This window comes from Oryza sativa, chromosome 2 (assembly GCF_034140825.1).
Source record: "Oryza sativa Japonica Group chromosome 2, ASM3414082v1".
Classification (NCBI taxonomy): domain Eukaryota; kingdom Viridiplantae; phylum Streptophyta; class Magnoliopsida; order Poales; family Poaceae; genus Oryza; species Oryza sativa.
The window spans coordinates 22,820,851-22,844,006 of NC_089036.1; the positions used below are offsets into that span (position 1 = coordinate 22,820,851).

Below are 23,156 nucleotides of genomic sequence, written 5' to 3' on the forward strand. Positions count from 1 at the left end.
ATTATTATTTTTCAGCTTCTTTAGACTGTCAGTGCCTCCCAGTAATTTAGCGGTAGAAGATATGCAATGTGGCAATGCAAATGAACGGTTATCGATGGTTAATTTCTTTCGACGTAAACATGCTTATCGATGGTTAATTTCTTCATGTAATCAGGTTTAGATGAGACCTTGAGGTTGAATATGTCGTTCGGCTTGTGATGCGAACATCCCAGATTCAAAAACATCAAGCAAAAGAGCTATAGTTTCAGCCAAGAAGTCCAAATGGGAAGCATCATCAGACTCGCTATATTTCCCTGATTTTTCAGGTACCACAACTCGCAGCTCAGGTTTTCTAGCTCTGATCAATAAGAACCAGATACAACATACAAGGCACGGTCGGAAGCAAAAGCTAGTTTTCTTCATGCTGGAGAAGTGACTCAACTAAAAGCTTCCAGAGTTCATGGATTGGATGCCAAATGTTTACATCGGCTGCAGATTAATTTCCATGGAGAGCCACGATTGTTCTACTCACCTTAACATTCTACGGCTCTTGGACGTCAGATACATATAATACACAGCAATTTTTTACCTTGTAATGAATCGATTTTTGATCTCATTGTGGATGGCCTAATGGCTCGACAGCGGTTCTGAAGAGAAGAACGTAGACCTTGTCGACGGAGAAGTACAAGAAGCCTCCCACAGAGTGGGTGACATAGGAACCAAAGCCTGTACCAACAATGCAGTGCCAAGCAGGACCATATGTTGCGTCGAATTCCTGCAAGAAAATGAAAAACCACATTAACAATGGCTAAGACATTTCATCCTAGTTGGCTCAGTGAAAAATAATGTAAAACGTAGTGTTCAAAAGGAAAAATAATAATACAGTAGGGAAGTTGCTACAAACTTTAACCTAAGGTGCAACCGTGCAAGTGCAACCGATATTCTGAGCATTAGCATTCTGTAGTAACCAACCATCCATATGAGAACCACTTGTACATAGCCAGTTTAGGAGCACTGAGAATCAGAGCTTACAGACATGCACTCTGAACTTTTTTGTGTGAACCTTGAACAAGCTGAACAACAGAATTCGATGGAAGGTGCTGGGAAATATGATTGGCAATTAGGACTAAAAAAATGTGCCCTAATTTTCATCTGCCTTTCAGGGATATCTAAATTTCATATAGTTTTTTTTTTCATGTGATACATAAATGCCTGATGAAAAAATTATTTCAAGTAGCAGGTGCCTTTGGGCATGAGTATTTATTTAACATAGGAGGTTTGCTATAAAAGTATCATTCCTACAAAAGGTGTAAGACTGCAGAAAATCTTGTTGGGTCAAGCGGTCTTCTGACTTCAGATAGGGCTGCAATTTTGTAAGTAACTCTTCTTCTTAATACAATGATGCGCAAATCATTTGTGTATTCTCAGAAAAAAGACTGCAGAATATGACGAAGTAAACACAGAAATATTCTTTTGCACCACATCCACAGGTAAGAGTTAAGATGTTGATAAGTTAGCACGTTGAGGTTATTAAGAAGGATAGGCAGACCTCTAAGTCGAACTGTCAAAGTAGTCATAAGTAAAAGCAAAATACTGTTACTTCTTCTAGACAAAGTATTTTTTTTATTCAGGCTTCTACACAAGGAATGCACTTTACCATCCATTATTACATTGTTTTAGCCATATGTTGACGACCAATGCTAACAAATAGCACTCATTCACAAAATTGAAACCTTGAATGAAAACCATCTAACTACAAAGCAAAATATTGTGTACCTAGATGGCATGCATCCATTTTTTAAGCAACCAATTTGCGTACCTCTTTAGAGGATGCATTTAGTTAATCTACCATTGAGCACACAGAAGTCTAGATTGCTCTCAGATTCTTGTAATCAACAAATTTCTAGAAGATCTGTTCCACATTTTAATGCTCAGGTAATGAGCTACTCCGGCTAAAATATAAAATCAGACAAAGCAAAAGGATCAGATGGTGTGAACAACAACATATATGAATGGGAAATTCTGTTAGGGGAATGGCGAAGAATGAATCTTACAACACAGGGGTAAAACAAAAGCCAGCTTCTGAGCTTCACGGGTCACAGCTAACAAATGCTGGATGTCACATGTGTTAGGCTAAGCTGTCACAATTGCATTTCTGGTATATGATTCTAAAGTAGCTTTTCCCCTATCCAATGTTGGGACCAAATGATAACACATCTCTAACAGAAACAGAAAATTTTCAACCATAGTCACTTTCTTCAAGATATCCCTTCCAGTTATTTATAATAGAGATGCTGGCATTGCACCTGTCTATCTATTTTTGCTAAACTAGCCTCAAAGACATCGTTTTCCTTTTCCCATTTTCCTGTTTTTAAGGTTCCCATCACTAGCCACCTCCTTGCTTGAGTTGTGAGGCTATATATTTCTTGAGAAAATTCCCAATATACCCCTGAAAATTTACTCAATCCCTTCAATACCCCTGAATTTGACATCATCCCTTATATACCCCTGAGTTTTCATTTTGATCTCCTCTATACCCATCTCCGTTAGTTGATCATTAGTTGACCGTTAAATATTTTAAAATAACTATATTACCCATCCTATACAATGGTACCTACCTAATAAATTTTCATATGAAAAAATTAACTTATACAAAATACAAGCAATATAATCATTTAATGCCCAACTTAAAAAATAAAACTTATTATTTTTTATTTTTTAAAACTTATGATTAAATCCATACATTAGTTTCACCAGAAAATTAAGAGCAAAAACTAAATGTTATTTAGGTTTAAATTTTAAATTTGTTTTCTAATTTGTGATAAACTAATTACATCCCCTTTGTTTTTTCGCAACAAATCTTTTTTCACTAAATATTTGTTGAAAAGTAATTTTGAAATTTTATGCAGAACTTTTTTTACAATAAATCTTTTTTATTTTAATGAAATAATTTTTTATTTTTAAAAATTCATAACAAATATTTAGTAATTTTCCTTATTGGTTTTCACAACTCAAATAATTTACACATAAAACATTTCTAGCTTTTAACAATATACCAAGGACAACAAAGTAATTTCTACAATAACTAACGGTCAAACTAATGGTCAACTACGGAATGGGTATGTAAGGGATCCAAATAAAAACTCAGGGGCATATAAGAGATCAAACAAATCTCAGGGACGTAGAAGGGATTGGGTGAAATTACATGGGCACGTAGGGAATTGGCCCATATTTCTTGCCCAAATTTCTCAATCCCCCAACCATATTCTTTACTACTCCCTCCGTTTCGAAATGTTTGACACCGTTGACTTTTTAGCACATGTTTGGTCGTTTGTCTTATTCAAAAACTTTTGTGAAATATGTAAAATTATATGTCTACATAAAAATATATTTAACAATGAATCAAATGATATGAAAAGAATTAATAATTACTTAAATTTTTTGAATAAGACGAACGGTCAAACATGTGCTAGAAAGTCTAACATGTGCTAGAAAGTCAACGGCGTCAAACATTTTGAAACGGAGGGAGTACAAATTTACCACCCCAATACTGCACTGTGCCACTGTCTACGTGTACTCGAATAGCTTGAACAAACTGTAGCCAATGGCGAGACGGATGGTTTTACCTTCTTGAGGGCGAGGGCGAGGCGCTTGCTGTCGAGCCGCGGCATGGCGGCGACGGCGTCGAAGGCGAGGCGGACCGCGCGCCGCTGCATCGCCAGCGGCATGTCGGCCGCGCGCACCCGGACCGACACCTTCCTCTCCTCCTTCCCCTTCTCCATCTCCTTCTCCTTCCCCTTCCCCTTCCCAGCTTGGCCGCCACCGCCACCCCCTCCCTTGACCTCCCTCTTCTCCACCACGGCGGCCACCGCCGCCGGCTTCTTGGCGGCCTCCTCGACTCGCTCCGGCTGCGGCTCCATCTCCAGCTGCAGCTTCGTCTCGGGCTCCGGGGGAGGCGTGGGCGGGGGCGGGGCGAGCGCCGGCGCGGCGTGGAGCTTGGTGCGGCGGATGAGCGAGCTGAGGTAGCGGCTGCGCTGCTCGAGCTCCTCGGACGCCGGATCCATGGCGGGCGTGGGCGTCGGAGTCGTCTTCTGCTGCTCTTCCTTCCAGGGTGCGGGGACGCGCGCGGGGCGTCGTGCTCACCTGAGGCGGCGGCGGCGGCGAGCGTTGGTCACCATCGCTGCCTGCGCCGCTGCGCGGTGGTGGGGGGAATGGAAATGGAAGTGGCCAAATGAGAGGTCGTGGTCAAAGCACAGGAGAAGTAGTAGCGCCGGTTCACGAGACGAGGCGGTGTGGGGTCCGTTTCCCCTGGCCTTTTCCCGATGGTGATTGGTGACCCGGCGAATGTGGTGAGCGAGACCGGTTTGAAACTTTGAACTCCTAACGAACGTGGTGATTCGTTGAGGCCTTGAGGGGATTGTCGCAGAAATAGCTACATTTTGTAACTGAGAGTACTCCCTCTATTTTTCAATAGATAATATTGTTGACTTTTAAATATATATTTAATTATTTATCTTATTTAAAAATTATGTGTAAATATATAAGATATAAATCGTACTTAAAGTATTTTAAGTGATAAAACAACTCACAACAAAATAAATTATAATTACATAATTTTTTAAATAAAATGAATGGTCTAACATAGAAAAAAAGTCAATAGTATCATCTATTAGTATGTCATTGTGAACTGTGGAGTTGTTTCGAGCTGGCATTTTTACTTTATGTTCAGTGCTACTGTGCGAGCAACACGAATGGATACAGATCAGGTATAGTTGTACTTGTATGGATTCTTATCGGAATTTTAGCTCTTAAATTTAACTTGAAGAACTAGTTCGAAGTGGAGTTGTGAAGTAGTTGAATCGCGCTCTATATCTTTCATTTTGTGGGAACACTCCAGCAGTCCAACTCGAGCATTATTTAGGACTTGTTTAGTAGAGCTCCAACTCTTAAATTTAGCTCCAAGAGTTGAGTCTGGAGTGGAGTTGTGGAGCTTCCTAAACCCATCTCCACCTTTCTAGTTCATTTTGTGAGAGCACTCCACCCAGCTTCGCTCCCATTTTAGGTGGAGCTGGAACTGGTTCATTTTGTGAGAGCACTCCACCCAGCTCCGCTCTTATTTTAGATGAAGCTAGAACTGCTGGAACTGGTTCATTTTGTGAGAGCACTCCACCCAGCTCCGCTCTTATTTTAGGTGGAGCTAGAACTGTTTGGCTGGACTCTAGCTCAGGAAAGGTGGACTTGGAGCTAGAGCTGTGACAAACAGATTCTCAGACTCTAGCTCCAGAAAACTGTTTGTTTCGACTCTCTGGATGAGATGAGACTCTGCTCCTTTGTCTCCGGAATTCTCAATTTCAAGGCTTGTTTGGACATCCGAGTGTCATCATTGCAACAGCGCTCATATTTTCTAAACAAGCACAGAAGGTTACCAAAGAGATACTCTCTCTGTCCCAAAATAGCTCTAGGATTGAATTTAGTTTGGAACAGACGAGTACACCATAAAACAAGTTTTCGATGCCAGTATGCTCCATCAGTCCATCATCGAACTTCCATCCCTCAAGAGTTCCCAGAATAAACATTAGCAATTTAAGATCACATAAAAGCCAAATGGCTTCAAAATGTAGACTAAACTACGATGGGTAAAGAAAACTGGGCTCTTCTGACATTTTGCCTAATCTTGTGCATAAACTACATAACATTGCTTAATCTCGTACATTAATTACATAAAAGAAAATCAACAGCAAGCAAATCATAAACCATACTTCTTCCCCCAATTAACATTAAGTACATACCAGAATCATGGCTGTGTTCTCCCCCCCCCCCCCTCCAACCCATTTTCCCAACCCACCTCTCTCATTTTCCGCGCACGATTTTCAAACTGCTAAATAGTGTGATTTATGCAAAAGCTTTCTATATGAATGCTGTTTTAGAAAATCATATTAATCCATTTTTCAAAAAAAAAGTTAATACTTAATTAATCATGCAATAAAATGAGCTTCATTTTGCATGCCAGGAGAAGGGGTTCCCAACCCCTCCTACCGAACACAGCCATAGCCACATCCAACTCCGTGTTTTTGAGTTTCAGAAACAGGCTTTACTATTTGTTGTGCAATGTGATCTAAAGCAAAATTCGTCACAGAAGGCAAAGCCCAATAACTAACTGTAATAAACGTTCTCAAATATAAATGCTCTCAAATCAACAACAGTGACAGTCTTACTACTGATTTAGACTGGAAGTTTGGAAGCTAACATTCCGGAAAAGTTTCAGATCAGTAAACTCGGCTAGTAACAATCTTACTGAGTACTGAACTACTGACCATGCTAATGCCACTAAGCAGCACACTACAGGATTTGAATTCAATGCCATGCTACCATAATTCTATTCATCGCATGGTCCTCAACGATCGGAGTAGTAATATACTCCCTCCGTTTCGTTTTATTTGACACCGTTGACTTTTTAACACATGTTTGACCGTTCGTCTTATTCAAAAACTTTTGTAAAATATGTAAAACTATACGTATGCATAAAAGTATATGTAACAATGAATCAAATGATAGGAAAAGAATTAATAATTATTTAAATTTTTTGAATAAAACGAGCGGTCAAATATGTGCTAAAAAGTCAACGGTGTCAAATAAAACGAAACGGAGGGAGTACTGATTTGATCATATTCAGATCAACCCATCAAAATGGGCCAACAAAGCGCAACAATGATCCCAGACAAAACAGATGTTTATGAAAAAAAAAAAAAGGTTCTCTATACATTGTTCAGTGTTTCTAGTGGTTCACTTAACCAAGAAAATGTACCACAGAACAGAAGAATACCAGGCAACCCTCATGATAACGGCAGATTGACTATCATAACAACAAAGAAGAGGGGGAAAAACAGCCACAATATCAACAAGGCAATGTAGAGCTTTAACCAGACAAACCCAATTAGAGCAAACAATTTCATAAACAAAGTTGCTTTAGTGCAAAATATCTGATACCTGCATTGCAATAGTCGAAGGATCACAAAATTCAACAGACTACCACAGGCGAGAGTGGGCTTGCCACAATTTGTAAAGAAATCAGGGGTTATCTGTTTTTTTTTTAACTGCCGAGTACATACAGTACTGTAGTTTTATTGCAGTTCATTAATTAACTGCATAACAAGGAAATCAACAAACAAATGATAAAATGGAAGTACACATTGCCATCTCCCTGCTTCCAATTTTTCCGAAACAGAGTTTAGAATTTGCTGTGTGACCGGAACTAATTCACATCTTTGTCGTGGAAAGCAAAAGTGCAAAACTAAATAACTGACTGAAGAAAATGTTTAAGTCAACAACGCTAACAGTCTTACAACCTTATCCCACCATCGACTGGAAGTTTGGAAGCAAGATAACCTCAAAATATTTCAGACCAGAGAACTCTGAGGCCAGTGCGAAGGTCACAAACTGAACATGTTAATCGCACTAAAGCATAAAACACACTACAGGATTCCAATTCAGTGACAATTAGCATAATTCCATTCATCACATACTCCACAACGTTCAGACTTCAGACTAGTGATTTAGACTAAGACTAACTTCAGACAAATCAATCAAAATGGGCAAACAAAAGCTGCAACAAACTGGTTATCTGAAAAAACAGGGGGTCTTCTGTTCTCTTTATATACATTGTTCGGTTCATTATTCCTAAGGGCACATAGATGCAATCCTCGTGATAAGGGCAGAAACATGTCAATCCAATGCTAAAAGAATTATCATAGCACAAAATTGGATAAAACATTCACAGCATCAACAAAGCAATGTAGATTTCTAAATATAAGATTCCTGCATTGCAGTAGTTGAAGGATCACAAAATTCAACAAATTGCCACATATTTTGGGCAAGACAAATGCAGCAATTGTTCGACAATTCATCTCCATCAGTGGAAAATTTATGGGATCCAATAATACCATGAAGTGATAATAAGATCTAAAAGGTAATGCAACTGACTAAAGGGAAAGATGATGATTCATTCACCGAGCGCCGCTGAGACCAAGCAGCATCTGGCTGCTGTCGCCGGCCGGGATGTACGAGACATTGGGGGAGCGCGCAAGCTCCCCGGCGATCTCCTTGGCGGCCTCGATCCTCCTGAGCTCGATCAGGCCGGTGCCCGCGGCGGCGGTGGCCTCGGAGATGAGGCGCGCGGCCTCGCTCTCCCCCTCGGCGCGGACGATGGCGGCGCGCCTCTCCTGCTCGGCGCGCGCGACGAGGAACCTGGACCGCTCGGCCTCCTGCTGCGCCACCTGCTTCTTCTCGACGGCCTGGGAGAACTCCGGGCCGTAGGCGAGGTGCGTGATGGCGACGTCGTCGAGGACGATGTTGAACTCGGCGGCGCGGCGGATGAGGGAGTCGCGGACAAGCGCGGAGACGTGGGGGCGCTCGGTGAGGAGCTGGTCGGCGTTGAACTGCGCGACGACGGCCTTGAGCACCTCGTTGCCGATGGAGGGGAGCACCTTCTCGTCGTACTCGAGGCCCAGCGAGGTGAAGATGTCCGGGAGGCGGTCGATGTCGGGGCGCGCGAGGACGCGGAGGGTGAGGCTGACCATCTGCAGGTCCTTGGTCCCAGAGGTGGAGGAGAAGCTGTGCGGGCGGGTGCGGATGTCGAAGATGAAGGGCTTCTGGAGCCAGGGGACGATGAAGTGGGTGCCCTCCGACGAGGTCTCCGGGAGCACGCCGCGGAACCGGTCGAAGATCACGGCGCGCTGCCCGCCGTCCACCGTGTACAGCGCCGTCGACGCCGCCGACGCCGCGATGCCCAGCCCGGCCGCCGCCTGCGCCAGCTTCGTCAGCAGCGACGCCGCCGCCTGCCCGCCGCCGGCCATGGATCCCGATGGATGGGGGTTCGCCTGCTTTTCCGGTGGGGGATTGTTTGGGAAAGGGGTTTGGGTTTTTTTTTGGGGGGGGGGGGGGGGGATTTGGTTGATCTGGTGGGGTTTGGTTTTAAAGCCGTGCACGGGTTTCCGCATTTCTTGGAAGGGAAGAAGAACGAAACTTCCAGTGCGTGGGCGTCGATGGTTGGCAGGTGGCAGGGCACTCGCATTGAGATTCGTGCTCAGGCCTGATGGGCCGTGGGCCTCCTCCGGTCGATGCTTTGTGACGTCCAATTTAAGTCCCTCAAGATATATTCCATCCGTTCCAAAATATAACAACTTTTTTACCAACATTCTCTTCCCAACCAATCACAACATCCTCCTATTTAATTCTACCTACTTTATTAACAACAATGTCCAACTCTAAATCTTCTTTTATTATGTAACGGGGGTGGTAAGTTATTTTACACGAGTTCTTATTGTTAAGTAGCTGAGGGATACAAATCATTGAACATTTTCCTCGAGTGAGAACCTCGAGCACTTCTATCGAGACTCACATTCAAGATCATGTTTGTGTCTACTTCCTCCATCTTAAAATACTTATCATTCTAAATAATTTAGTATAGGTCGTGTTTGTAGTCTACCACCGAAGAAGAGGACTCGGGTTCCACCAGCTGAGGGGTTATAGTAGACGGCGACGGGACAATAATGGTGAATCCGTGAATAGGGTGGCAGCAAGCAAGCAAGAAAATGGGAGAGGAAGGTGACCGGATTCTCGACCCCTCTAGCTCAATCCTCCAACCGCGTGTCCTCGTGCTTGTAAGTTGTACCTGTCCATCCCCATACATGTACGGGCTTAGCCTGGACGAGGGATGAAGCTCTCACCTTGCATTTCGAGTTAGTGTAGCTCGGAAGGCTATGCGGGTAACCAAATTATTAACGCTATTCGTTTGCACTTGTGCATGCCAATCAGGCTTTATGCAAGTAACCAGACACGTCTTTTAGCCTTTTCTTAGCAAGAGATGGTTGGTTAGGGAGATGGCTAAACTTTGATCAGCTAGGGAAGAGCTAGCTAGCCTGATAAATCCACTGAACACTTATTTTTAATTACTTGGTTAGCTATTTTTAGAGATGGCTAGTCTGATACGTACGTAGTATCTAGGTAGGGGCCTCTTACAAATGAATATTGTACTTATCTCCAATTTAAGCAACCAGAGGAATATATATGCTTGTATTCGAGTAGAGTTCTTTCATAGTAGTAGATGCTTAGTTAGGTAATAGTAGATGCTTAACACTAATATTAGAAAATGCCCCCCACGTGAACGTCTAAAATGGGAAATGCCCCGTACGTGAAAACAACAAAACAACTCATAGTTGATTCATGCTCTCGAGAAAACATTCTCTCGTTATTTACATGGTATCTAAATAGTTATGAAAAAATATAGAAAAAATCAAATAGATAGATTAATATGCAGTATAACACTCTACAAATATGTAGATTAAAATTTAACTTTTACAAGTTGTAAAAAAAATTAAAACTATGACTAGTTAACGTATATCCACAATATTTTTTTTGCAACTTATAGAAGCTAAATTTGACCTTACATATTTGTGGAGTGATTTATCATATATTAATTTATTTTATTCATGTTTTTCTTATTTTTTTACAATCATTTAGATAACTTACAAACAACAAGATTTATAACAACTCTTGTACTCCACCGAAACAAGAACAATGGTCCCCCACACGACAGTTCCACACATATCGCACGCTTCCCCTTCCCTCCGTCCCTTGAGCCATGGCGCGCGTTTAGGCTTTGCAAAGAGCCAAAGCCGCGCAAAAAGCCTACACAGCTCATCCATGCAGCTGTGACGCTGACGCAGATCAACCAACCACTACTACCGCCCGCAAGCTCACGCAGCTCCAGCACTGGCCTCGTGTTCGATCGATGGACATGGCGGCCTGCGTCGACGACGTCGGCAAGCCGCGGGCGTCGAGGAAGGTGTGCGTGATCGGCGCCGGGATGGCCGGGCTGGCGGCGGCGCGGGAGCTGCGGCGGGAGGGGCACGCCGTGACGGTGCTGGAGCAGGCCGGCGACGTGGGCGGGCAGTGGCTGTACGACGACCCGCGGGCCGACGACGACGACGAAGACCCGCTCGCCGCCGCCGCCGCCGCCGCGAAGCCGGTGAGGGTGCACAGCAGCATGTACGCCTCGCTCCGGCTGCTCGGCCCCCGCGAGGTCATGGGATTCTCCGACTTCCAGTTCGTGCCGGCCAGGAAGAGCCGCTGCGGCGGCGGCGACAACCCCGGCGGCCGCGACCCGCGCCGCTTCCCGGGGCACCGCGAGGTGTACCTCTACCTCAGGGACTTTTACCGCGCGGCGGGGCTCACCGACTCCGTCAGGTTTAACACCAGGGTGGTGCGCGTCGCCGTGGCGCCGCCGCCATGCCGAGGTGGCCCCGGCGACGCGCTGAGATGGGTGGTGAGATCCATGGACGCCGGCCTCTGGAAGCGATGCACCGATGACCAGATGGCGGAGGCGCACTGCGTCGAGGAGGTGTTCGACGCCGTCGTCGTGGCCACCGGCCACTACTCGCAACCAAAGCTGCCTAGCATCCAAGGTGCGTAGCGCCGACGAGCGACCAAATCAGCAAACCTGCTCTTGTCTCAGGCAGAAATCGAAATGCTAATCTCGCCGGTAATTACCCTGGTCGAAATCTCTTAATTAATCAGGAATGGGGGATTGGAAACGGAGGCAGATGCACAGCCACTGGTACCGGGTCCCGGACTCCTTCCGCGACGAGGTTAATTAACTAATTTGCTGCCACGGCTGTGATTTGTGACTAATCACAACCACAGTGCCCGTTAATCTTGGATTAATCCTGGCGTGCGTGCAACGCTGCAGGTGGTGGTGCTGGTGGGCTGCGGCGACAGCGGCATGGACATCGCGCTGGACCTCCTCGCCGTCGCGAGGGAGGTGCACCTCTCCGCCAAGTCTGTGGAGGCGGCCGCGACGCCGGCGATGTCCAAGATGCTGGCGAGGCACGCCAACCTCCACCTGCACCCGCAGATCGAGCGCCTGTGCGACGACGGCCGCGTGGTGTTCGCCGACGGCGGCGGGGGCGTCGTCGCCGCCGACACCGTCATGTACTGCACCGGGTACCGCTACTCGTTCCCGTTCCTGGACACCGAGGGGAAGGTCGCCGTCGACGACGACGACAACCGCATCGGGCCTCTGTTCGAGCACACGTTCCCGCCGTCGCTCGCGCCGTCGCTGTCGTTCGTCGGCATCCCGAGGAAGGTGATGGTGCCGTGGTTCTTCGAGGCGCAGGGGAGGTGGATCGCCGGCGTGCTGTCCGGCCGGCGGGCGCTGCCGTCCGAGGAGGAGATGACGCGGTCCGTGGAGGAGTTCTACCGCGCCAGGGAGCTCGCCGGCGTGCCCAAGGCGCACACCCACGACGTCGAGCCTCACGTAAGCACATCCCATGGCGGTCTAATCTGTTCACTTCTTGATCGAATATTTGAATGATCGCTCGTTTTGGTGGTCAGAAAATGTATGAGCTTGGGGAGAAGTACTGCGATTTCCCGCGCACGGAGGAGTGGAAGAGGGAGCTGATGGCGATCATCAGCCGGAACACGAGCGACGACATGGAGACGTTCCGCGACCGCGACGACGACAGCGACAACGTCCGCAGGTGCCTGCAGGAGTGGTACGCCCTGGCTGAGCACCAGGCTCAAGACGAAGAAGACCCAGCTGCCGCTGCTGCACAAGCACCCGTGCACAGCTCGCTCTGAAGCCTGTACAGCTGTGTGTTCTGTGCTCTGCACAATCATAATTTTCTTCTACAGAGCATGAAAATTTCTGAAATAAAACAGAGCATGCAGAAATTTCGAAATTTCGCTGCATGATTTGGGTCTCTGCAAGGCCATTGCCCAATGATACGGCCGTTGGATGAGATAGTGTGTATTCGTTTGGAATAAGTTTACATTAGGTTCCTCATCTTGAAAGTCAAGTTTGAATCACGTCCTTCAATCGCAATAACAATACATAATGCGTCTCTCAACTTCAAAATCAATACAAACGTGGTCTCAAGGTGGTTTGGACAATTGTTTAGCTGACGTGGCGCCAATGTGACTGGTTTAACTTAGTCCTCATCCCACTTGACGAAAAAGTGACACTAGAAACACGATTAATAATTTTAAAATTAAGACAAAATATGTATGGCTTATAAGTCAGTAAAAAAAGATAAACAATATAGTGGGGCCCATATCTTCTACCTCTCTATATCGTCATGTCTTTATCCTTCTCTCCTTTGCAAGCGGACGTGCTCTCCTATCTAGCCGCCACCTTTTGATCCAACTCGCTGTTCGTGGTTTCGGCTCCCGCACTTCCACAACGTCATTGTGCGCTTTGCCCCAGTGCCTCGTTCTTCTTCTCCGCATCATCACCAGTTTGCCACAACTCGCTGGCACAACCATGCAATGCAAGGATTGGATTGAGTTGGATTGGAGAGAGAATGGCAATGTATTTGTCCCTCGCGCCCTCCCACCTCTCTTGCCTTATGACCTCCGCCACGGCGCCATCGTCGCAACAGTCTCATACCCCGCGCCCTAACAACTTCACCTCAACGTACGTTGATAATCGCTATAGCCAGATTTGGCAAGGTACGATATCGTTTTGCTTACACTGGGGGTGATTGGCCTTGGTCTATGTCGTCTTTTTGCTCATTGGCTAATTAGTTACTTTCCGTTGCCTTGTGGTGATGCCGTCGCCGTATCCTCGTGCTGCCCAGCCTCGCTGGCCGCCACATTGTTGAAAAGACCTGGTCAGACTACCACGTGGACATCACATAAGATAAAACTGGTGTTGAAACCGTTAAAGGACTCGATTTGTGCCATTTTTAATAGCTGAGTAACGTTCAATATGCGGTTTTTTGCGGTTGAGGGATGTGAATGAAACTCGATGTATTGTTGAGGGATAAAGTAGACTTATTTCTATTCGTTTTCCTCCCGGAAACCGGCCAGCTACATGGGCTAATACAACTATACAAGCCCACCAGACCTGGGCCCATCACATACATTACGGTCCCAGATTTGCCACGGTCACACGCACAACCTGCCCGCGCCGCCTCTACCGCGCGGTCGACCAAACGCTGACCTCCAGGGTCCACCCCCAATTGGGCAATTCGGCGCCAGCTGGGGGAGGGGCCCTCACGTACGCACGCCTACTCACGCGCGGGTGGTAGCCTCTCTCGCTGCCACGTTGGGCCCCACCGTTGATAAAGCTGGACTCCAGTGTAGTACCACCCGCTACCGCCACTGCCAGCGTGGGCCTTCACCTTGACCCGAGCCAAGCGAAACCAACCGCGGTCAAAGGGTGGGCCCACAGCCGCCTGTTTTTCTATACCTCCCCTGCTGCTGGCCGTCCGATCCGTTCTCATCTCAAATTTTTGAGCCGTCGGATGTAGTAATGGGGCCTTCGCGTAACCACCGCCGTAGCGGAATGGGAGCGAGGCGAGGGGCGCGCGCACACACAGCGCGAGGCAACTGAAACGAAACGGCGGAAAAAAAAATCAGCCCAACAAATCCAGACGTTTTACCCGGAGGGACCTTGCATTTCCTCGTAATTACAAGTTCGTATCCGTTGGTTGGACCTAGTAATAACGACTTGACAGTAGCATGCCATCCTGTTTCTTTCCTCTCTTTCGAGTGTTGAAATGGGGGATTTAAATGGGTTGCCATATACATTGATGCTAAGTTTAGCATCTTGACAACAAAGGATAGTTCTTATTTAGTACTTCAAATTTCTTTAACCCTAAACGTGAGCCGTCAACAGTCTTTTCATTTTCTCACTATAATAAAAGAACATCACTTGTTAACAGCGTGATAATTTATTTTTATCGTCCTCGTTTGATATTATGAAAACTTATTTTATTTTTCCACGTAACACCTGTATGTAGATTCTTAAGTATTGTTTGTAATAAAATGCAACACACAAAAAACTATTAATCTAAAGCTAATAACATCCTTCTCGTATCGGTCTCTTTTCGGTTTTTTTAATTGTTTGGATCCTTCTAGAAATTGGCGCGTGTTAGACTACTTTGTAAAAAACTCCTCAGGTATATATAAAATCTTATATAGGCTCTCTACCACCTAACGTGTATATAGTATAGGTAATAGATACACCCGCACAACAACGCTTGTTCATTGGAGAGCAATGAAATAGTAGCAAGTTAGCAACGTTGATAACAATGTTAGCTTTTTAAGATTCACATATAGCAGTGTCACCACATATGTGCCTATCAATTCATCCGTCTGTCATGAATGATAGAAATGTTATGAGTACGATGACACATTAAAACACAGTCATTCAACTACACTTCTCTTCATGAATCGTTTACTTGTAGATGGTGGTACGGCATATTTCTCTTGGTTCATAAAAAAAATGCTACATCTTATCTAAATCTAAAGTTATCATTGCATTTAAACCAACACTTTCAATTACAGGATTTTAAATCTACGTTATACCGAAATCTCAAGCACTACAACTCATAACGTTCACAGAGCTAGCGACATTATCGAGCATAAGCGACTAATAGTGTTTCTTCATGACCTACCACTTCTTTATACGCCAAAGACAATATGTAGTGAAGGTGGCGACGATGGAGCCAGACGATCTCCCGACCTACCTGAGAGCTGTCTCCGCCACTACATATCACCCAACCAACTTCCATTGATACACACACAATATCTGAACCTGGGTGATTAATGATGTTTTTATATGACCTACCAATTTGTTTATACACCGACGATAATCTGTAGTGAAGATGCTAGCGATGGAACCCGACTGGTCGCCCGACCTGCTAAACATCTGTCGATATATGCACGCTGCACGCTGCACGCAATATCTCCAAACCACAGGGTCCTCTCCGCGACGCGGAGAAACATTAGGGAAGTTGGGCTTCCGCTTTCCACTTCCGCCCTCCCGAGACTCGAAGCCGCAGCAGCAGCAGCGGAGGAGGAGGAAAAAACGGAAACGAGCCCCCCTTCACCCCACCCCAAGTCCCCAACGGACGCGAGTAGTGAAAAAGGCGAGAGCGGGAGCGCGGCCGCGCCCACCCTCCCTCCCTCCCTCCGCCTCCACCCCCATTCGATTCCCCCCCTTCCCTTCTCTTCTTCCCTCCCCAACCGCCACTCTCCCCCCCAAATCCCCCACCTCTCCTCGAGAATGGCGGAGTCGCAGGTGAGTGGGGTGGAATTCCCAGGCCTCCCTCTTCCGTTCTACTCCGCCGCCGCCGCGGGTGGTGGTGTAATCTGGTTTTGGGCGCGCTGATTGATTGATTGATTGTGGTTGTGTGGGGGGTTTTTGGGTGGGTGGGTGGGTGTTTGTTTGCAGGTGGAGGGGATGAGGAAGGCGTACGCGGAGATCATGCTGAACATGGCGCAGGAGTCGGCGGCGCGGGTGCTGGCGGCGGAGCGGCGGGCGGCGGCGCTCGCGGGGGGTTTGGCGGCGGCGAGGGAGGACGGCGTCGCCGCGCTCGTCAGGCTCAAGGCCATCATGGAGGCCAGGGTACGCCACGCCCCTCCTCCTCCCCTTCCGCTCCTTAGGTTTTTTTTTCGCTTGCTCCTTTCGTTGGTTAGTTGGTTGGTTGGTTGGGTGTTTCCTTCGGGTTTGGTTGTTCGTAGGTGTGGTTGCGATTTCGGCCCCCTTTCGGGGATTGCGAGTTTCCGCGATTTAGGGAGGTTTTTGGGTGGTGGTATTTCTCGGAATTCTGGTGGATGCAGATTTTGCGTTTGAATGCGGGGATTTGGAGTTCGAATTAGAGGGGGTTTCGCGGTTCCGTACTCTGCCCAAATGTTGGTTGGGAAAGCTGGTGCTAGTGCTTTTTCATGCTTCTGCATTTTGGTTTATGCAGTGGTGTTGATTTTGCACAGCCTTCAAAGTAGAAATTTTCCCTTTTCGGTATCTATTTCGGCAGCCTCGAGGGCAACTAGGCTAGGCTCCTTTGAGTGGGTGGTAGAGGGGGGAATGGAAGCACAAGTTTGTGTTTGTGCTCTAACTCAAATTGGTAGATTTTGGGTTCCTCAGTTCCCCAAAGCATGCAAATAGTAAGATTGTTACAATGAGTTTTGAGACACTAGCTTTGGTGATAACTGATAATAGGTACATAACGTTCCCATTTTAATGTAGTGATGAATCACATTTCACTTCTCTCTACTTATTTGTGCTTTTTTCCCCTGTGGTAGGGTGATGCATGCTATTTCTATTTGCTGTTATACATTGAAGTGTAGTGAACTATCTAGATGGCACTGGTATTTTTGTGTGTGGCCAAATTTTTGAGTCCTGAGAGCAACAATAGGATACTATATATTTTACATTTTTGTTTATAACCTGCTGATAAACCATGCTCCTGCAAAGAGTGTTATAATACAAAAAGAACACTAGTGCAATATAGGCTACCATGTTGTTTATGCAATTATGCCAATTTATGGGGTAATCTCTTAGTACATAATAATATAATTCCGATAGCTGATTGAAATTTAATTGAGCAATTCTCTCAACTTTAGTAAACCCTCATTTGTAAATTACATTACCATATTTTGTTCTCGGTTGATTTCTGCAGTGCACAATTTCTTATTGGGAAATCATATGTTGTAGCGTCTTGCCTGAACTTTTTACTTTTTAAGTCAATTTTTCATTATCCAGTCCATGTTTAGGTCATATATGTGTATATGGTCAAGGTTTATGATTGTTCCATAATTGTTCCAACCAGTCATTGTGACCTTGATACTTTATTGTATTTTAAAATGTAGTCCGTGTTTACTTTGCGTACAAGGCATCAAATTGATAGTGTTATTGGCCAAGTCTGTACCAGACATGGTCTCCTGCTGCTTTTTAGTACCTTCAGTCTATTGGTGCAGTTCTGCTAACAAATAATAACTGTAGAGTTTCTTTCAGTTTGTGTAAAGCCCAGGGTTTTTGTTGGATAGCAATGGCAGAAAGTCTGCCATCTTTACAAAAGTTAGTTAACTGTGATAAGCTAACTGCCCTGTTGAGACCTTTATTTGTTATGATGGTTCTAAGAGGAATGCTTCAAAGTTATTTTAAATCTTGTGATTTGAGGCAAATTTGGATATTTGTAACACCACTATTGTGCCTCATATTGGCTAGCTATTTGTTAAGACAACACATTTGTGATATGTATATTAATTACAATAACTCCATGTTCTGAAGTAGTGGTTCTTCTACCTATATTGGAGTACTTACTTAGGGTGAGTGCAGCTGCCCCATAGGTACTCTTTGGCCACTCTAGACTAAATGAACTAGATTCCATTCATGAAGTTTTCAAAAATTAAATGTAGTTCACTTAGTTGAACTAGAGTGGGTCAAGAAGTAATCGTGAGTTGGTCCTTGCTCATCCGTACTATACTAATTTGTATCATTTTCAGTCTTTCTAAACTGTTTTCTGTCTGCCTCGTGCTGTGTTCAACATTGTGTTGAAGACAATAGATGAAAAGAATGCTTATCCGTTAATGTACTTGATCTGTTTGAATGGTGAAATGTTATACATGTGGTGGCGCTTGTATTTTGTGATATATTTTACCATGGCCTGTGACCTTTGTTCCATTTGTTCGGAACAACCTTTTTCAATTAAATTATAGTTTTTAAATCTTTTTTTGGTAGGTAGAACCATTGACTATGTATTAGGGCTATCCATATTATTTGGGAAATGCAAATCATGGTTGTAAAATTCATTATGGATTCTAGGCCTATAACCTGGATGATTGCCGATTCCTGTAATCTATTCTAGTACTGGTGGTAGGCCCAGTCACTGCGTATAAACATATGCATATGGGCATGTACGTGTTAAAGATTAGAGGACAATCATCACTCTCTGTTTCTGTAGGCCCCTTCTTTTACCAGCAAACGTAGCATGTCTAAATAAACTTGATTTGTTTCCCATTAACTAAGCATTAAGGGCCTGTTTGGTTGGTGCCCTGAAGGATATTTGCCTGACCAGACGTAAGCCTGAGACCAGCCGGGACCTTGTTTGGTTGGTGCCCTGACCTTAGTTTCTCCTTCCCTGGCCTGAGCTCTTTTGGAGCCTCATTAGCCTGAGTCAGGCGACCGTTTTCGGTCGCCTGAGCTCCAGGGCGGCGCAGCTACGCTCATTAATCCTAATTACCGCTTATAATAATGTAGTATAGGTACTGTAGATTGTAGAAGCAGCCGACCATACAAATATATTTTATTTGTGCTTTCAAGGAGGGATACAGCCCATCCAAATATTTTATTTTTTTTCTAACACTTTATAACAACCGTAATAATTAAAAGCTTAATCACGTTTAGTTTTCACAGGCGCGGAAGAACAACCAAACAGACAAGTGTTCAGGCTGCCTGAGCAGGCAAAATTTATCATCCTATCAGGTAGCTCTCAGGCACCCAAATTTTTCAGGCATGTAGGTGTGGGCATCAACCAAACAGGCCCTAAGTCATAAAACAGCCTTTTGCCTGGTTATTGTGGCCCAGTGTTATTAAATATAAATGCATGTATACTCAAATTTGATTGGCCGGTCTAAGTCTGTGATTGCCTGGATTGTCGCCTGAAATTTTCTTATCTCACCATTTTAAAGGCATACAAACGAATCATAATATTTAAGAGGGATAGACTATGGATTCACAAATAAAATGAGAAACGCAGTAAAGCAACATCACAGCCACCGGTTAAGCGTACAAGGTTGCCAAACCTTGTCAAGAATTGTAAGCAGTTGATTTACATGGTTAAGCATGAGCATATGCGGATAAGCGGCCCACTTACCCGGTTACCCCACATACAAGGCTGATTAATAGGCCCATGTATGACTTTCATTTATTAAAAGGCCCATGTACTTCTGTATGACTTTTATTCTTTAAACCTATGTTTATTGTTCATAAAGAAAGATGTGCCTCGCATGTTAGACTAAAGAAATTTAAAATCTCTTACACGGCCACTTTCCGCATAAGATCTACAAGGTGGGGTGACCACACTGCACAGCTCACTGTCTTAGAACATTGAAGAAATTTAAATAGTTAACCTAAAAAGAATTGAATACACATGGTATCATTTGAAAAGGTCAATGCTGATTACATATGGTAGAAATCCTTGTAGTTTATTCAATGGCATATAAGTACTTACAAAAATCATTTGGTAAAAATCTGGTGATTTTGATCCTCTTTTGTCCTGCATCATATCCTGCCAAAAAAATCAAGTTGAGTTCCCTTGCAGTTATCTGCCATTTATAACATATCGCTAATCATTCTTTCGTTGTTTAATGTGTAAGTAATCAGGGAGAGATGGAAAAGACCGCCTTCCATTTGAAACTCTCTAGATCTTATATATTTTCCAGCAATCTATGTCAAAAGAGCGTGATGGATTGGGTCAGTTTGCTGGGCCCTAGCCAGGTGGACTCGCTACCGTGCCAAGGGCTGGGCGTGCTAGTTACAAGGGTTCCGTGCATGCTCTTTATTTTATACCCAAAAAATTAAAGACACTGAGAAGGGGCTAGGGTAAAATGCGTTGGTCAGCAGGATTCACATGCTGGCAACAGCTCATGCCAATTTGATTTAAAAAAAGTTACTTTTTTGTACATAAAGCAGCTTAGTTATTTCTCTTTTGAACTTGCTTTGCAATCATTTGTTCCAAATGTTTACAACTTTAAATAGATGTGTCCTTTCTCTCATGTGGAACTGATGCGTGTCAAAACTTGTTTGTACATGTGCAGATAAAAGAAGCAGAGTCACAATCTTTGGCAAACATTAATAAGATTAAGGAACTACAAGAGCAATTACATGGTGCTCAAGATACAGTGGCCTCCCTTCAAATTGAACTGCAGAGATCAAATACTGAACTGGAGCAAGCAAGGAGCACTTTGGCTGAGGAAAGAAGAAATAACCTTCGCTCCTGCAATAAGATCAATTCTAATAAAAATAGCAGCTCTTCTTCTAGAAAGCATCTACAAGGCAGAGTATCCTCAAAGAGTAAAAATACGGCAAAGGAAAGTGGAGCTGTTGAAAACTTGGAGACACTGTACCGTTGTGATTCTGATCTGGGTTCATTCATGGCTAGAACTAAGAATCCTGAGCTGTATCGCAATGGGTGTACACAACGTATCCGTGCAATCAAGCAGCGAAGTCCAAATTCGGATACATCCCTGGTAGAAAACAGCAAGCAAACTAGTGCACTGAATAGCCGTTCTAAGACTGGAAAAACTGATACCAACAGAAACCCACAGAGCACAAGGTCCATCATGGAACAGATACTTCAAACAAAATTTCTGGCCAACTGCAAGAGAAAGAGAGGTAGGCGAAGCAGGCCAAGTTACATGCATGATAATTCTGGTGAGCATGGGCAAACAGAGTACAAGTCGTCTGATACATCTGATGGAAATGGGTGTTTGCTGCTACTTCAGGCTCTTGAACAAGATCTTTCACCTCTAAAGGCGTCTTCTGGAAGTGTTGGTGAGGGATTAGCTGACCAGAAGGATGAATTGCTCAAGGATGAAAAGGATGCTGACTTGAATCTTCACCCTGCTTCCCCTGGACCAAATGATGTACTTTCAGTAAACAACATGCAGATGAAAAGGAGGAAAAGGTCTAAGACTATGAGAGTCTTTGAATCTGATTTTGAGGCAAAAGCTGCCCCTGAATTTGGGAACACCCTGCCAAAATCAAGTAATAATAATAGCATGCTAAATAGTGAACAGAGCTCTGATCCACCTGCTGGAAACAATGGTCCTGTTTTGCAATGTACTGCTGAAAACTTGATGCACGTGACTGATGCTGCAAATGCTGATCAATTAAAGTCTGAGAACAGCTCCCCGCTAGTCCCTCAGTCAACAGAGAGTGAAATTGGAGATGAAGGTACCATTTAGAAACTTTGTTTTTTTAATTTACAACATATGCCTCTGTTATTACTTTCTGAATATGTATTGAGCCCTGAGCATGGTTAATATGATGCAGGTAACTCGCGAGTGGATCACAAAGAGTGTAGAACACCAGATAATAATGCAATAGTCTTGGAAGAAGTGAATGTGGATAAAAGCTGCATTATTTTAGCTTCAGATGGAGCTGATTCTTCGATAGTCAGCTCCCTGGACAAAGAAGAAAATGCAAAAGAAGCAACTTCTGGAGTTGCCGTGCAAGCTGAAGGTGCCAGATATATCAAATACACATTCAATCGCAGGAAACGCAAGGCCGCGCCTTTAGACAGCACTCCTCAAGGGGCTGTCCCTGAGAAAAGCAGTAGTGTGGTTTGCCCATCTGAGAATCATGAGCCTCATGCAAAGCCTGAGACGCAAGATCTCGTCATAGAGTCACCTCCAGGTGACAATCAACTAATCCATGTTGCCCAGCAGGTATGTGCTCCTCTTTACATTTGGCACCATGTGTGAACTTGTTCAACATCTCTGCACTCGCTTCTGAAAAATATTCTCACCGTCCAAAACCGTATTGTTTTTCAGCTCATATTGCTGTCAGCGCAAAAATGATGAAAATTTTGTGATACATCAAAGCGGAAAGAGGGATTGGTTCGAAAGAATAATGCTTAAGGGACGGCTCCAATAAGTGGATCATGGATCGTTTGATAATATGCTAAATGCAGTTGAGTTCTTCAACGGAGGGGGAGAGACTTGTGGTGGTAGCGGCAGAGAAATCAAGAAAGCTAGCTTCATAGTGTAGTTATACCTCTACCTAAGAGGTGTTATTATAGTAGTGTATAAATTAGGCAGGAGTTACTATTTATTTTGTAGATGATAAATTTTGAACTATTGGTTTAAGAAGGTTATAAATTTTGAAGTGGTACTCAGTTATTAAGTCGGTTCAAATTCAGAGGTGAAACATCTGCTCATGTAAAGCAACTTACTTTTCTCTAGTTTTGGGGAAAATTTTGGTCATTTGATGGGAATATTCGCGCAGATCGTTGCACAGTATGTGTGCTACGTTGGAACAGTACAAGATGCGGGGGTTCAATCACCAACGCGCGTGCATTCCATCAGAAGTACTCTGCTACTTTATGGCCATACAATTACAATCGATCTTCCGCGCCTATGTAACATGGGGAGGTGACGAGTTAGTAGCAGTAACCGTAGTTTTTTTAGTCCATCACATTTATGCATTTACAGTCTATGACCGTATTAATACTTTTGAAAGGTATGTTATTCCTCGAAATTTCTTCAGTGTAGGCCAGTATGCTTTATCAGCCCATACAGATCGGAAACAGTACAGTTGGACATCTTAATACAACTAAAATAGTTGAAGTATCTAGATACAGCTATGGCATTATAACCTGAACCCAAAT

General features: G+C 44.5%; 4 protein-coding genes across 5 annotated transcripts; 2 read left to right on the forward strand and 2 right to left on the reverse strand.

The window, feature by feature from the left end:
- Positions 1-260: 260 nt before the first annotated feature.
- LOC4329776 (uncharacterized) lies at positions 261-4,208 on the reverse strand. Its single transcript, XM_015768165.3, has 2 exons — positions 3,606-4,208; positions 261-754 (listed from the first exon to the last, which is right to left on the reverse strand). The coding sequence occupies exons 1-2, from the start codon at positions 4,041-4,043 to the stop codon at positions 593-595; spliced, it is 600 nt and encodes a 199-aa protein (XP_015623651.1). The 5' UTR covers positions 4,044-4,208; the 3' UTR covers positions 261-592.
- A 3,564-nt stretch (positions 4,209-7,772) lies between these two features.
- LOC4329777 (prohibitin-3, mitochondrial) lies at positions 7,773-8,893 on the reverse strand. Its single transcript, XM_015768192.3, has one exon. The coding sequence runs from the start codon at positions 8,829-8,831 to the stop codon at positions 7,983-7,985; it is 849 nt and encodes a 282-aa protein (XP_015623678.1). The 5' UTR covers positions 8,832-8,893; the 3' UTR covers positions 7,773-7,982.
- Positions 8,894-10,558: 1,665 nt separating this feature from the next.
- On the forward strand, positions 10,559-12,737 carry LOC4329778 (flavin-containing monooxygenase FMO GS-OX-like 9). The gene is made up of 4 exons (XM_015769283.3): positions 10,559-11,441; positions 11,554-11,624; positions 11,726-12,292; positions 12,370-12,737. Exons 1-4 carry the CDS (start codon positions 10,769-10,771, stop codon positions 12,613-12,615), a joined length of 1,557 nt encoding a protein of 518 aa, XP_015624769.1. The 5' UTR covers positions 10,559-10,768; the 3' UTR covers positions 12,616-12,737.
- Positions 12,738-15,875: 3,138 nt separating this feature from the next.
- LOC4329779 (uncharacterized) lies at positions 15,876-22,672 on the forward strand. Of its 2 annotated transcripts, XM_015767471.2 has the most exons (6): positions 15,876-16,063; positions 16,217-16,390; positions 19,181-19,249; positions 20,584-21,721; positions 21,821-22,215; positions 22,321-22,672. In XM_015767471.2, exons 1-6 carry the CDS (start codon positions 16,049-16,051, stop codon positions 22,345-22,347), a joined length of 1,818 nt encoding a protein of 605 aa, XP_015622957.1. In that variant the 5' UTR covers positions 15,876-16,048; the 3' UTR covers positions 22,348-22,672. The 2 variants fall into 2 exon arrangements, with proteins under 2 accessions (XP_015622957.1, XP_015622958.1); XM_015767472.3 differs by lacking the exon at positions 19,181-19,249.
- The last annotated feature ends 484 nt before the right edge of the window (positions 22,673-23,156 follow it).

Excerpts from the sequence above, each read along its gene's own strand:
- LOC4329777 (XM_015768192.3), bottom strand. The coding sequence starts at position 8,831 with ATGGCCGGCGGCGGGCAGGCGGCGGCGTCGCTGCTGACGAAGCTGGCG.
- LOC4329776 (XM_015768165.3), bottom strand. The coding sequence starts at position 4,043 with ATGGATCCGGCGTCCGAGGAGCTCGAGCAGCGCAGCCGCTACCTCAGC. Across the intron at positions 755-3,605 it reads TCGCCCTCGCCCTCAAGAAG|GAATTCGACGCAACATATGG; the intron begins GTAAAACCATCC and ends ATTTTCTTGCAG.
- LOC4329779 (XM_015767471.2), top strand. Across the intron at positions 16,391-19,180 it reads AGGCCATCATGGAGGCCAGG|GCGCGGAAGAACAACCAAAC; the intron begins GTACGCCACGCC and ends TAGTTTTCACAG. Across the intron at positions 22,216-22,320 it reads TAATCCATGTTGCCCAGCAG|CTCATATTGCTGTCAGCGCA; the intron begins GTATGTGCTCCT and ends ATTGTTTTTCAG.
- LOC4329778 (XM_015769283.3), top strand. The coding sequence starts at position 10,769 with ATGGACATGGCGGCCTGCGTCGACGACGTCGGCAAGCCGCGGGCGTCG. Across the intron at positions 11,442-11,553 it reads AAAGCTGCCTAGCATCCAAG|GAATGGGGGATTGGAAACGG; the intron begins GTGCGTAGCGCC and ends TTAATTAATCAG. Across the intron at positions 12,293-12,369 it reads CCCACGACGTCGAGCCTCAC|AAAATGTATGAGCTTGGGGA; the intron begins GTAAGCACATCC and ends TTTGGTGGTCAG.